Raw genomic sequence first — 14,486 nt, forward strand, 5'->3', positions numbered from 1 at the left:
GCTCACAGATGGATCATCTTGTTTTTAGCCCCATTGCTTGGTAGTTTTCTCCAGCACCCCTCTCCCACCTCTGTCGTGTGGATAGCTCCGTAGTGTCCCCTCCCCGGCTGCCTCCATGGAGGGAGGCTCTTTGCTCCTCCCTGCATCCTGCAAGAGCCAGTGCTTATGCGTTCCGGAGGAAAGAAGTAGATTTTTGCAGCGTCGGCTTGCCCTCTTGTGCCTCGCATTGCTCTCCACTCGAGTTGCAAGGTCTCCTTTTATTTTTGTTGCTTTGGCTGCTTTGTTTCCCTGCTCTTTCAGCCCTTCTGGGGATTGCTGTTTATTCCTGAGTTAGGAGAGTGCTCCCACAGCCAAACTCCTTACCTTGTTGCACCTGTCTAACCCAGAGCTCTGCTCCCTTCACACAGGACCTCCACCTGCCTGCATCGACCAGCCCACACCCACTGTGGGACTCGTGAGCTAAGCCTGGATGCTGGTCCAGTGTCTCCATTTGCCAAGGACACCACAGATTAGATTTATGTGTTCCTGGTGCCAGCTGAGTTGCCCCAGGGCATTAGATCCAACAGGGAACTACAGCCACTCTGTCAGCAGCTGGATTCAAGGACGGCTGCACTTCCCCTGGCACTCTGTCACTTGCACTTGCTCTCAGGTTTATGCCTGGTTTTGCTCATAGCCCATCTCCAGAGATCTTAGAGCTTCCAAAATACATATATCTACAACGAGCACTTCAAAGTCAGAGAGGAAATACACTGAAAAACCTTATCTGTGTAGATAAGACCTAAATCATCTAGAAGAAAGTTTGAAGTTAAAAGCAATAAGCTGCTCAGGCTGACAGAAGAGCAGTATGTCCACCAGGGCAATGGAAACCTTTTGCCTTCCATGGCCTGCACTATCTGCTCACCACCCCTGATGGTGCCCAGCCCATCTGTACCAGAGCCTGGCGAAGCTGAGGCTATCCAGGACCCGGCACAGCTGCGTGTCAGCTCATGGAGGGGCACGGGCTTTCCAGCCATCGAGGAGAGGTCGCGGCCCCAGCCCCTCCTGGAGGGCAGCCAGCCTTGCCAGCCCAGGCTTCCCAGGCTCGCTGGGACCTCTGCTGGGCTACGGCCCTGCGGGGTCCGGCTCTGCCCGGGGCAGGACGCGAGCGGGAGGCGGATGGGGATGGGGACAGCCGGGCAGGGGCAGCGGGCCCAGAGCAGGGGCGGGCGGCGCCGGACCCGCGGGTGAGGGGGGGGCCGCCGCAGTCCCCGCCCGCCGCCGGCCGGGAGGGGCCGAGCTCCGCCGCCGCCGCAGATCCGCCGCCGCCGGGCCTCGCCGGGCGATGCCGCGCCGGGCTCGGGGCCGCCGCCGCCGCCCTGCGCCCCGGGGAGCCCCCCGAGGTAAGCGGGACACGGCGGGGACGACGGGGCGGGCCCCCGGCAGGCCCGGCCGCTGTGGCTGGGGGCTCGGACGGGAGGGGCCGGGGGGAGATGAAGCCCGGCGGGGCGGCCCCTCTCGGGCCCCGGGGCAGGGCCGTACTGAGCCGGGGCCTGGGGTACCCCAGCCCCCGCGGAGGCTCGGGCAGGCCATGGGGTGCCGGGTGGGTGGGCCCCCGGCCGTGTGGCACATCCACGGGCTCCCCGTGCCCGCCGGCCTCCGATCCCTCCCCCTGAGAGGCACCTGTGTCTGACAGGTTCAGGCTTCGCTGCCTCCCACAACGTGCCGGGGATGCTGCTGGGCCCAGGGATGCACGACTGCGCAGGACGCCTGCTCCCTCAGCCAAAAAGCAGGAGTTCAGGTAGCTTGTGCCCAGGGCCCTGTGCCATCGATTTCAGCACCAGGAGCATCCATGTGCAGGGGTGACCATTAACTGTGCAGCCTCCATCCTAGTCCCAAGCATTTGCTCCGTGGTCAAGTGCCACCTGCACGCTGTCCCCCGGAGGAGCAGGATGGTGTCCCAGGGCCCTGCACAGCCCAGGCGTGGCAGAGGCGAGCTCTGCGTGGGCAGCCCTCGTGTAGCACTGAGCAATACAGCCATCAGCCCAGTTTCATCCTCCATTTCATCCGGGGGGCTGGCTCCTCTCCAGAGCAGCTGCCAAGTTCTGCCTTGTGAGGCCCTGGCTCTGTCCTCCCTCCTTGCCTCTGAAGGCAGCTGCCTGCAGCTGTGCTTGGTCAGGGGGAGGGAGTCTGACAGCCCTGGTGCCATACAAGGCAGAAAGGGTGCTTTTGGGGACAGTGCTTTGCTCTGCCCCATCTCAGGAAAGCTGAGCATCCCACAGAAATTCAGGGCCTGTTGCAGAGCTCCTTGTGTCCTGGAGCTGTGGGCTTGTGCTGCTTTTTCTTGCTTTCAGTTTATGGTGTTGGGGCAGGGTAGGCATTGGCAAATAGCTCTAGGCAAAGCTCTTGGGGGGTGGAAACCTGAAGGAAACTGAATATTGGACCAATTTTTTTCCCTCCCACCCCAAAAGACAGTCAGGCGAACAAATCCAGGCTTCATCTTGTGGTACGCATGAAAATAAAGATACTAAAAAGAGTGGTCCTGGAATATAGCATTAAAGGGCCTGCTTGGGTTAAACACCTAAGTCTAGTCCTAATGTACTGAGGGGAAAATACAAGCAGTACCACTGTCTGGGAAATCCTGTGGAAATTAAGGCATGTACCCTTCATGGTGGCAGAAGCTAGGCAGTATGATGTGCTACCAGAAGAGGCAGTGGGATCCCATGTGTTTGAAGTGTCCCAAATGTCCAGCCTGCCCCATCATGTGCTTCCTAGGAGCTGGGTTTCAGCCAACACATACCACCAGGATGACCTGGTCAGTTTTAGGAGCTCTTGGGCTAGAAGTCTGCAGGTTTGGAACAAACTAGGCACATAGGATGGGAGAAATCTATAAATGTCTCCCTCCCTTCTTTTAGCCATCCATGGGGGCCCCAGGGTAGGGATAGGAAATCTCAGCAACTCCCTGATTACCCTGCCTGTTCCTCTGTGCAGGATGGTTCCCCCACCACCTGTCAGCAAGCCCCATGTGTGCCTCTCCACTGTGCTCATCATGACCAGCCTCGTCCTCATGGATGCCTACCTGGTGGAGCAGAACCAGGGCTCCAGGAAGCTGGGCATCTGTGTCATGGTGGCAGTGGGTGACATATGCTTCCTGCTGGTCCTCCGCTATGTGGCTATCTGGGTTGGGGCAGAGGTAAAGACAGCTAAACGAGGATATGCCATGATCCTCTGGTTCCTGTATGTCTTCGTTCTGGAGATCAAAGTCTACTTTGTATACCAGAATTATAAAGCTGACCGGAAAAGCTTGGATCTCATAGCCCGCAAAGCACTGACCTTGCTGCTCTCCATCTGCATCCCAGCTCTCTACGTGTTGTTGGTGGCCACAGAGCACATGGAGTATGTCAGAACATTCAAGAAGAAGGAAGATCTTCGCAACCGCCTTTTTTGGGTCATTGTGGACATGCTGGATGTTCTGGACATCCAGGCCAACCTGTGGGAGCCTCAGAAGAAAGGGCTGCCCCTCTGGGCCGAGGGCATCATGTTCTTCTACTGCTACATCTTGCTCCTGGTGCTACCATGCGTGTCCCTGTGTGAGATCAGCATGCAGGGGATTGGCATCGTGCCGCACCGGATGATGCTGTACCCCATGCTGAGCATGCTCACTGTCAACATCACCACCATCTTCATCCGAGGCAGCAACATGGTCTTCTTCAGGGATGCCCGGGTCTCCAGCATCTTCATGGGCAAGAACATGCTGGCCATTGGGATGAAGGTCTGTATGTTTGTGCAGTACCAGCGGCACCGGCACCATGCACCACCGGGGCCGGACCCGCAGCACAGCACCCCAGCCCCGCCGCCCACGGGGTTGCGCAAGGCCCGGGACCAGCCCACCTGCCCCGAGGAGCTGGCCCAGGACAACACGTGACGAGCCAGCAGGAGCTGCAGCCTGGGCATGCCTGTGCCTGGCTGTACCTACAAACCCGGGTCAGGCTGCAGAGCTCCCTGCCTGGACAGAGAGCAATGGCCCTGCTCCCTCCTTCCCTGGGTGAATCTGCTCCAGGCCCCGAGGGGTGCATGGTGAGGGCCCCACGGCAGGCTTTCTAAGGCAGTTTGGAACCTCAGCACCCCACCTGGTAAAACAGCAGAGCAGGGGAGGAGGCTAGGGATGCCTGTTGTGTGTCTGGGTGAGGCCAGGCAGCCCTACCCTGTGCCAGGCTCCCCATGCAGCACTGCTCTCTGGCCAGCTAGGGTGCCACATGGGGACACAGCGGGTCACCCACTTTTCTGTTGTGGTTGGCCCTGGCTCCAGTGTGGTCCTTGCCAGCAGCCTGCTCCCCACTGTGTGAGCCGAGGTCCCCATGCAGGGGGAGCAAGCCCTGGGCCTCCCCCTGCTGTCACCCCTCTTAGCCAGCTGCAGGCCTGGGGGGACCCAAAAAGGAGTGACTGTCCTTTTTTTTCTATTTCTCTCTTTGCAATAAAAGACCTGAGCCCTGCAGCCTTTTCATGTCTGTGTCTCTGCCAGCAGGCAGATCGCCCTCACTCTTGTGGGGACCTTGTGTGACTTGGGTGGCTACTGGAAAAAGCAGCTTCCCAGCAGTAGAAAACTCTGGAGATGTTGGAAGCATCTGCTTCCCTTGGAGCTGGTACTGCCATGCTGGCTCCTGCACAATAGCCAGTGGCACCTCTGCCCTGGCTGAGCTGGGCAGTGCCCCAGGGCTTCCCCTGTGGAGGGTGCTGGGCCCAGGAGCTGGCAGGCACACAGGCCACAGGCTCACTGCTCACCACCACAGTGCCGAGCAGAAATGGGTGACGTCCCAGCAAGGATGTCCTTGCAGGCAGGCACAGGCCTCAGCAGGAGGAAGAGCTTTAGCTCCAGAGGGGCAGAAGGGGAAAGCAGGACCACTTTAGGGGGGCACCAACCTTGCAGCTGCTGCACCAGACCTATAAGCAGCAGGGGACAGGGACACAGAGACTCAGGAATGCTGAGGAATGCCATGTGACCCCTCAGTGAGGCCCTGGCAGCAAGAATCTTGCCGAGCTGAGTCCCATATCTACTGCCTTCCTCCAGTTCCAAGTCCTCTCACCAGAGCAGAACTTGAATCACCCACAGGAACTACAGTGGAGGCAAGTGGTTCAGCAACACTCTCAGGCTGGCTCACCTGATCCTTGCTCCATGTTTTGCTCCCAGCAAGGCCTGTCCCCAGGCCCCAAACACCTGTGGCCTCTCACACAGCACAGCTGTGACCAGGCACTCTCCCAGCACACTCTCACCTGTCACACCGAGGTCATCTGAGTCATCCCCTTATCAGCACAGCCATGGTAGATGGGGGCAAATGGAACAAGGACAAGCAAGAGGGCTAGTGGGATATTGGAGAGGGGTACTGACTCCCCTAAGGCAAACACTTCTAATAGCACTGACAGTGGGAATAAAGGAAAACAGGTGCTTTATTTCATACAGGATCATTTTCTTAGAAACACTAATAACCCTGTGGAGATGACCCTGAGAAACCAAGTTGCTCTGAAGGAGAGATGCCAAGCACCAATACCTGAGCAGTCACACATCATGCCCCATTGTATTGAGGAAGGCCAGTCACACCTGGATCTGCATCATCAAGAGCAGCCCACATGGAGTGATCCTCTCACCTTTACCCATCTCTTGAGAGACTACATCCAGATACTGGTCCATGCTGGGCCACCAAAAGATAGCTCTTGGTTGTCTGGTCTGACTCCAGTGAAGTATGTGAAAGCTATCAGAGGCTGGAGCACTGCTGAGAAAGGCTGAGGAAACAGGATTCATTCACCTTAGGAAGAAAAGGCTTTGGGGAGACCTTACAGCACCCCTTTCCCATCCACCCCTTAGACTTGTGACAAAGCTGCTGAGAAGACAGAGCACTTCACTGAGAACAAGACACTGGTTATGGACTAACACCAGGCAGGTTTCCTGGATGAGGGAACAAAAAGTTTCATCTTGAGAACCAGAAAAGTAGAGCAAAGGCCAAGAAAGGTGAGGGCATCTGTCCTTGAACATTACCAGATCCCACCAAAGTAGCCCTGAGCAATCTGATCTGAAGTTAGGGTTGCTGCTCTGAGCAGGCATTGTCCCACCTCCTTTTCTGCCTCAGTGGAAGTCTGAAAGAACCTGGAGTAGAGCCAGCAGTGCAGGGCAGGACTCACACTTTCCTTGCTGGAGTTAGAAATGAGCAGGTGCAAGGGCAAAGACAGCTGTCATCACCATCAGCATCTGCACGACACACTTGGCATGATCTAAACCACAAGCAAGATACTTCAGCTACAAAAAAACCCATAATTTCTTTCAGTTCAGCCTCTGCTCTGCTGCCTTACAGCATCACTGTACAGTGAAAGGCAGATCCTAGGAAGAGGGATAAGCATCCTCCAGCCTGGCTAAAGCAGAATGAGCCAGTGCCAGACAACAGCACAACTGTCCAATAGTCACAAGTTCTTCTGTGAGGGCAGATGGCGCTTGTCTTTGATGGCATTCCTCTTCCTCTTCTTGTTCAGGAAGCTCTCTAGTTTTCCACTCCTCTTCAGCTCTGCATACTTCTCAGCTAGTTCCAATTTCCGCTTCTCAGCTGTAGAGGAGAGCAAAGTCAAGTTTTCAACTGAAGCCCAAAACATCTCTACAGAGCAGCCCCTCCTTACCTCCCCTTCCCTGGTCCAGGCTTAGCCTGTCCCTGGAGTACCAGCACTAGAAGAATCCCCCCACAGCTCTGTGGAATAGTATGGACAACACCTTGCTTCCAGTGCTTGAACTCCTGCCAGCAGTACTCCGTTTAGATCTTCCTGCAGCATGCTCACACTGAGTACTTACATTTCTTTAGGAAGAAGGGTTTCTTTCCCTGCTTGGCCAATTCCCTCTGTTGCCTTTTCAAAGACAGCTCCCTCTCTCTCAACTTCTGCTGTTTTTTCTGTGCCTGTTCCTGCTGTGTCTGTACAAAAAGGATGGCCTGTGTCAGTGCCGAGACAGACCTCAGGCCACAAGGCCTCTCTTCCAATGCCTCACAGAGAGGAGATGCTGCACTAAACTCACCATGCGGTTCAGGAGCCACTGAAGTTTCTCCTTCTGTTCCGGGTTCCGGCATTTCTTCAGCTGCTTCTGAACCATCTGAAGAAGAGAGCAGAAAGCTGCATGACTGTCTGCCTGTCACCTCCACTGTGAAAAGCCTTTGAAGAAATAGCCCCTGCCAAGCAAGGTTCTTCCAGGCAAGGACAGGCACAGAGCATCACCTCCTTCTCCTGCTTCTTGATGGTGTCCAGGAAGCTGTATGTCTTCATAAATATTTCAGGCTTATACTCTCCAGACAGGTCATCAAATCGAGGGTCTCTCTGGACCTGTCAGCAGGAAAGGCAAAGGCAAGAGCTGTAGCCAGTGCTACCCTGTTAACAGTCTGCTTATTCTCCCTTCATGGATGTTTTTCCTCAGCAATGTTATGTTCCCACCACTGAAATATCTGCAGTTGGCAGAGACTGAGTATGATGGTCAAGGTGGCATCCCCAAAGTTATGCCTGCATCAACTTTACCACAAAACAGACATCTTCATATGCAAGTCTGCCACCCAGGAATTGTAAAGGTGGTATCTGCACCACTTAATTAGTGGTTTGTCTTAATTTTCTTCTGTCTTCACTCAGAGTCAGGATTAAAAACATGAAGAAGATGAATTTTCTCCTTCAAAAAAGTGTTTGAGCTTGGTTGCTTATTAAATCTTATCTGAAGTACAGAGAATTCTGCAACACTTCCAGCTACCAGCTACAAGCAAGTAAAATGGAGGTGAATCCAGCTAGCTACAAGGTCTTTTAAAGCTAAACAGTCCAATATGAAATAACACCTATATTATTTATACTTTTGATCCAATAACCAAACTTCTGTGACCTCCAGTGCAGCACTAACTGTTCAACCAGAAACTACAACCTGAAATCATGAAGAAGGAAGAAGACAGAAAGGAGACAACACCCAAAATCCACCATCTTGTCCCATACCTGTCACTCTATTCTAAAACCTTCAAATTCAAAACCCTTCACCATGTGAAATCCCACACTTTTATTTTAACTACATATCCATGACTCTAACTCCATCACTCAAGTTTGGAAGCCTTCTTCAAGGCCTCAGGTCAAAAGCAGTGTTCTCCAGGGGGTCAATGTCAGAAAGCATAGAAAGTTCAAAACTCCCAGGTTTCTGGGTTCCAATATCCAGGAATATCCAGGAATAGAGCATGAGTGATGCTGTCAAGTACCTGCCACTCCCAGACCAAGAGTTGGCTGAATGTGTGTTGTCAAGGTGATGGATTTGGGAACTCAAACCTATCCAGATTTTCACAGATTAACTGGGTTAGGTCACTGAAAAAGGGAGGGACAAAAAGGTCTCTAACTGTGGAAATTACCATATTCCAATGATCCAACAATGATAAATCAAAAGTTACATTAAGATTGGAAAGTAGATAGGAAATCTGAACTTCTGGGATTAGTACTGAACAATGACCATGGTTTGCAGTGGAACTGTCATTGGTGGCAGTCATTGCACCTTCTAGAAAAATCTGGGTCACAAACTCTCAAGTTAACCTGCAGCTGCTCAAACCCACCCATTGTTCTCCCCAGGGAAACACTGTGAGTGTCTGCACTCTCCAGTGGTCTAGCCCTGTCCTCCAGGAGTAGTCTGTCCCATCTGCAGTAGCCCCACTGCCAAGTGTGTGCCCTTTCAGCAGCACTAAGGGAAGTCCTGAACTGGGGAGTGGCAGCACCCACCTTCTTCCTAACAGGGATGACTTGTCGCAGGAAAGGTACAGGCTTCTTGGCAGACATCTCCAATGGCCTGAAAACAAGAAAAATGCATTTAAGAGGAGCAGATTCTTAAGAATGAGGCCCAAGCTAATATGCTGGGAGGCGATTTGGACCCTCAGAAGAACATTAATGCACAACACTGTCCCAGTTCAACCCTCACCATGATACCTGTAGAAAGCAAAGAGGTGACTCAGTCAAAAGCCACAGAAGGCTACAACAACCAAATATATCAATGTGTGGTTAAAGCAGCCCTGTACAGAATCTGGAACAGCATCACTGTTTCAAGTGAAAACCCACCACCTGCATCAATAAATGTGGTGTACTGATTACTCCTCTCATGGAGACACAGAATGGCTGGGTGTGGAAAGAACCTTTCCCAAAGCAGAGTTACCTACAGCAGATTGCACAGGATTGCATCCAGGTGGGTTTTAGATATTTCCAGAGAAGGAGACTCCACAACCTCACTGAGCAGCCTGTTTCAGTGCTCAATCATCCTCACAATAAAGAAGTTTTTCCTCATTCTCAGATGAAACTGTGTTTCAGTATTGGCCCTTGTCCTGCCATTGAAAAGAGCCTGGCCGCATCCTCTTGACATCCACTCAGCCTGTCATGCCATCACAGAATGCTGCCAGATTGGTCAGGCATGATTTCCCCTTGGTGAATCCATACAGACCACTCCCAAAACCCTTCTTTTTCTTTGCTTAGAGATGCTTCCAGAATGGAGTGCTCTATCACAGTTCCAGGACTGGTCTGTAGTTTCCCAAGTCCTCCATTCCTGCTCTTTTTGAAGACACTGGCTTCCTTCCAGATCTTAGGCATCTCTCCTGCTCTCCATGCCTTTCACAGGTCATAGAGAGTAGCTGAGCAATAAGATCTGCCAGCTCCCTCAGCACTTGTGAGTGTCAAAGCTGGGAATTTCTGCACTGGCCTGGTAGTCCAGAGAGAGGAAATTCCACTGTGGCCAGGCTCAGTGAGGAAGCCCAGTTGATACCAGTAAGGAAAAAGTCAGCCTTCAGGAAAATGGGCTGCACAGTATATGTATATGTGCTGAACTGAAATCAGTGCCAGGGGATTTTCCTGAAGCTCTTTCTTTAAGAAGCTCACTTTCATAACAAAAATATGAGAGAAAAAGCATGTGGGATTTACAGCAATATACCACTTAAAGGATTAGAGGAATTAAACAAAAGCAGAATTATGCTAACTATGTAGCAGAATAGAGACACTGTGAGAAGATGTTCCACTACACAAAATCCCCCAGAGTAGAGTCTTGGGTAAAAAGCAGAAACATTATCCCAATCAATTCTTTATGGCATGAGAAATATATTTTATATTCTCTGCTTGTGCATCAAGCAGAGATTCAGAAAGAAGTTAGGGAGTTCCAGTGTAACAGAGGAAACCCATTCATATCACTTGGGTGCCACTCTGAGGACTGAAAACTAGCTAAATACTGCAAATAAAGGGTAAAGGTATTGTTGCTACCAGTGGAGGCCTGTGGAGAACTGTAAAAAGGTATGATATCTTTTGATGTGTTGAATACACGAATAAGTCTGTGATGGCAAGTACTGTAGAGAGGGAAAAAAGGAAAATGAACATGGACAAGCAGCAGAAGGATGAATGGAACTGCAGAACAATTGTCTGTGACTGTAACTCCAGCGACTGAGAGCCAGGCAAAAGATACTGATAAGCTGGAAAGGGTTTAGGAACCAGCAGGGCAACTATTTCAGGTCACAGTGGACACTGTCATAGAGCTTGAGAGGCCTACCATGCCAAGGGTTACAAGTGCCTTAATATAGAGGGTATAAAGGCATGAAGTGCAAATTTAACTGTCAAGTGACAGACGGCTGCTGGGGATTTGAAGACGACAGGATATTAAGAGCACCAGACCATTCCCAAATGAAACACTATAGTGACAGGTTGTGATTATTGTACAGTACATTAAAGGAGATCTATGCCAGCTTCAAGGCAACACCACTGCTGTGAGGAGCTCCCAGTGTAATTTTTGGAATGCAGAGAGCACACATACACGTTTTTCTGATCACAAAAGAGCCTCTTTACCCCTTTTTGCCTTGCTGCTTCAGTGTAGCTTTGGTAGGTTTTGCAGTTTTCTTCCCACCAGGGACCTTCTTGCTCACTCTCATCCTTGCATCACTCTGCAGCCGTAGGAGTTCCTCAAAAGACATGTCAGATTCATCTGGAAGAGAGCACAGGGCACACCTGAACTAAACAGCTTCTCAAGGCACTTCTCACTGCCAAATTTCACCAAGAGGAATGTCTCAGAGCTTGAGACAGCAACACAAGCATAGTGGTGCCATCCCGGTACAACTGCAGGGCAGGAATAAACCACTGCATCCCTTAGCCTTCAGTTCCTCTCCCACTGATCACTTCAGTCTTCACCACTACAATGCAGAGCAGCTTTCCCCTCTCCTCAAAGTGTCTTTGCTTCTCTCTCCACCCAATAGCACACACAAAACCAGTACAAAGAGCAGTACAAACTCTACACTGGGCACTGCAAATTCTGAGGGGTCACCTCTCAGTTCTGACTTTCTCACTGTAATGTTTCTTTATTATCCCTTAATGTCAGTAACCTTTAATGTTTCTTATAACCAGAATGCAAAAACATTATCATCTCTATTATCATGCTATTCTTTTATTTCTTCTACATTTAAACCTCTAGGTGTTCAGAACCAACAACTGAAAGCATTTCTTCAGTCAGCACTTGGATATGCTCATTCCACTCCCGTGTAAGGGCAAGAAGGAATTTGTACTGTGTTCCTTCTGGAAGGGAAAGCCTTTGCAAAATAACTTAGGTGGTATTTGCCTGCTCAGCACCTCTAAGCAGTGACAGGCAGATGGTCTTCCTGAGCCTCTGCAATACAAAACTCCCCAGCTGTGGCCAGCAGGGATGCTCACAGCCTGTCTGTGATACCTTGGCTGAATGCCAGGTGCCCCCCCCAAGCTGCTCTTGTAGCCCACTCACTCCCAAACAAACATAAAGCACTGCTCCAATGTGTACTTTGCCAAATTCAGGAAGCAACATGAGGTCAGTCACACTGGCTCAGAGCATGGACTCCTCCCAAGCACTCTCATCCTGGCAATAACCAAGACTTTCAGAAACTACTCTCATCATCCAGAAACCATAATGGGGACAGCCAAGAGCTGCCTCAATAAATGTTTTCATTCTTCTTGTTCTGAATGCTCAGGAACTCTGCTCTGATGACACTCATTAGTGCTCTGAGGTGGGATATGGGAACAGCGACTATCCAGTCTGCTGCACAAGGGACAAAGGAAATGTGAATACATCATGATTTCATTGCACTGCTTGCCTTAAACACCCCCTGCCCCTAATCTGAACTCTGAACAAGGATAGTCAAAAGGACAAAGAAGGCATTAAAAGAAAGGAATAATGAAGTGGAAGACACTCTCAGCACTTGATGAAGACAAGGCACCATCACTTGCACTCCAATATTCCATTTGGCTGCAATTCCAAAACAATACTATTTAAATAGAAAAGGCTTACAAGATGTCAATGAAAATGAGATAAAGACACCACATAAAAAGATTCACCATTTAGCAAAGGTACCAAAAGGAGATTTGGTATAAATCAGACAAAGCAAAGGCATGCAGAATTTCCACTGATAACAGGAGACCAAACCTGAAACCTAATGGGGAAAATTATTTCTACACAGTAGTATCAGTCCACAAAATACATCCTACCGCCTATTCGAAGGAGATTGAATTAACCACTCAGTGATAAAATTATCACTATACAAAAAGAAGCCTGTTCTGGGGCAGAAGTGAATGGTCCCAGCAGGCATTTACTGCTGGGCAACACATTTGGCAACTGTGTGTGTGAAATGCTTCTGGTTAAAAAGTAGCTTATTTTCCTTGCATTCTTTCTTGAGGACTTCGTTTCCCCATCTTTTTCATTCCTTTTCTCCCCTTAGAATATAACTTACCTGTTTTCTGCTGTCTCTGTAGTCCATTTAATTTTCCCTCCCGCCATTTTTTCCCTTCATTATTTTGTGGATTGCTTCCTCCTTTTTGCACCTCTTGATAACCTACTGTTACCTGCTGATAACAGGGGCATTTCCTGCCCTCAAGCACAGCCTCCTCATGTTTTCTCTCCTCCCACAGACTCCTGTGACACATGGACACCTTATGCCTTATTCAGCTGAACCTGCAGGGAGCTATACAACCTGCAGAGCACATCAGAGTGTCCAGGATGCAAGAACAGATGGCCTAAAGAAATACCTGATATCTGCCCAGTTGTTCCCTGCTGAGACAAAATCAATGCTGGACTCTAATATAACTCCTTCTGCTCCAGAAACAAGATCAGAGTGCCCCGATAGATGGCAAAAGCAAAACTGCTGTTCCCTTCCCATCCAGCTGTGGGAAGGAAAGAGTGCCTGTTGCTGATCCTCTCTCTGAGCTTTGCTCACCATTTCCTCACTGGAGGAAATCAAAATGCCTACAATAGACGGTGAGGCATCTTGCCAGCCTCTGAATCCTGCTGCCAAAAGCTCACCTCCAGAGATGGGCCTCCCACACACACACTGGAGACCCCTTCACAAGGCAACTCCTCACACCTGTGACACACTGTGTTGTGCCCTGCAGCTGTCACCAATGTCCACTCCCTCACGATTCCCTTCAAGGACTTTTGCTGTATTTTTCCTAAGGTTTTCATTCTCACTTGGATCGTTCTGAGACGAGGAAACCAAACTGTGTTTGCTCCTGTGGATGAGAACCTTCACCCCCCGACCCTCAGCCACGCATCCCCTGCTTCTTCCACTCTCCTGTTCTGTGAGGGCCTCTTGAGCTCCTGCTCCATCTGTATCCAGCTCCAGCCGAGCTCCAGCAGAGAACTGTCCCCGAGGTGTGTGACATCTTCGACAGCAACGTGACCTAGTGCGAGGTGTGTCCCTGCCCACGGCAGGCCGGGTGGAACTGGGTGATCTTTAAGGTCCCTTCCAACCCAAAACATTTCATGGTTCTGTGACTCCGTGCACTGGGGAGGGGAGGCCCCTACCCGAGTTTATTTCAGGGGCCTCTCACCCATCTCCTCTCAAACCCTGCACGTGATGCCGAGCTGGGCAGGCGAGAGGGGGATGCAGGAGCTGGAGAGCGAGAGGGCACCAAGCCATTTGGCAACTCGTCTCCCACCAAACGGGAGCCGCGCCCCGAGCTGAGGCCGCCGCCGCCGCCTTTCCCGGAGTCGCTCGCGCCGGGCCCCCTCACCTTTCCCGCCAGCCCCCGCCACGCTCCCGCCGTCATCGCTGTCGTCGCTGGAGCCAGAGTCCTCCTCCGCTGGCTCCAGCCCCCGGAATAGCTGCTCCTCGGCCGCGTCCTCCTCGCTTCTCGTGGTGGTGGCGGCTCGTCCCGGTCCCGGTCTCCGTTCCCGTTCCCGTCCCCGTCCCGGCCACTCCCGGCGCGGCCCCATCGCTCCCGGCCCCGGCGGAACCGGAAGCACGCTCATGCAGAGGCGGTCACGTGGAGGGGAGACATTTATTGTGTTTTTTGTGTGGGTTTTTTTTTGTTTTGTTTTTTTTTGGTTTTTTTGTTTTTTTTTTTTGGTTTTTGTTTTTTGTTTTTTGGTTTGGTTTTTTTTGGTTTTTTTTTGTTGTTGTTGTTGTTGTTGTTTTTTTGTTTTTTTTTTTAAAGCAAAAATCGTTCCTTTCTGAGGAATGGGTCACGTACAAAAAGACCCCCTGGAGATATCC

The 14,486-nt window shown here is 51.2% G+C and overlaps 1 protein-coding gene and 1 pseudogene across 5 annotated transcripts; one reads left to right on the forward strand and one right to left on the reverse strand.

Moving 5' to 3' along the window:
- The first annotated feature begins 1,235 nt into the window (after positions 1 to 1,235).
- LOC306813539 (transmembrane protein 121 pseudogene) lies at positions 1,236 to 4,471 on the forward strand (annotated as a pseudogene). 4 transcript variants are annotated; one of them, XR_013777914.1, is made up of 3 exons: positions 1,356 to 1,379; positions 1,673 to 1,777; positions 2,968 to 4,471. The product of XR_013777914.1 is annotated as a transmembrane protein 121 pseudogene (transcript). The 4 variants fall into 4 exon arrangements; XR_013777913.1 differs by lacking the exon at positions 1,673 to 1,777 and having other exon boundaries at positions 1,236 to 1,379; XR_013777915.1 differs by lacking the exon at positions 1,356 to 1,379 and having other exon boundaries at positions 1,671 to 1,780.
- Positions 4,472 to 5,403: 932 nt separating this feature from the next.
- RRP36 (ribosomal RNA processing 36) lies at positions 5,404 to 14,216 on the reverse strand. Its single transcript, XM_079329050.1, has 7 exons — positions 14,005 to 14,216; positions 10,825 to 10,960; positions 8,734 to 8,800; positions 7,222 to 7,326; positions 7,025 to 7,099; positions 6,806 to 6,923; positions 5,404 to 6,566 (listed from the first exon to the last, which is right to left on the reverse strand). The coding sequence occupies exons 1-7, from the start codon at positions 14,204 to 14,206 to the stop codon at positions 6,427 to 6,429; spliced, it is 843 nt and encodes a 280-aa protein (XP_079185176.1). The 5' UTR covers positions 14,207 to 14,216; the 3' UTR covers positions 5,404 to 6,426.
- Between the last annotated feature and the right edge of the window lie 270 nt (positions 14,217 to 14,486).

The sequence above is a fragment of the Erithacus rubecula genome, assembly GCF_903797595.1.
Source record: "Erithacus rubecula genome assembly, chromosome: 2".
In the NCBI taxonomy this organism is placed as follows: domain Eukaryota; kingdom Metazoa; phylum Chordata; class Aves; order Passeriformes; family Muscicapidae; genus Erithacus; species Erithacus rubecula.

Coding starts and splice junctions, on each gene's coding strand:
- RRP36 (XM_079329050.1), bottom strand. CDS start 14,206: ATGGGGCCGCGCCGGGAGTGGCCGGGACGGGGACGGGAACGGGAACGG. Junction 10,961..14,004: donor GGCGGGGGCTGGCGGGAAAG/GTGAGGGGGCCC, acceptor GCTCTCTTCCAG/ATGAATCTGACATGTCTTTT. Junction 6,567..6,805: donor ACCCTTCTTCCTAAAGAAAT/GTAAGTACTCAG, acceptor TCTCCTCTACAG/CTGAGAAGCGGAAATTGGAA.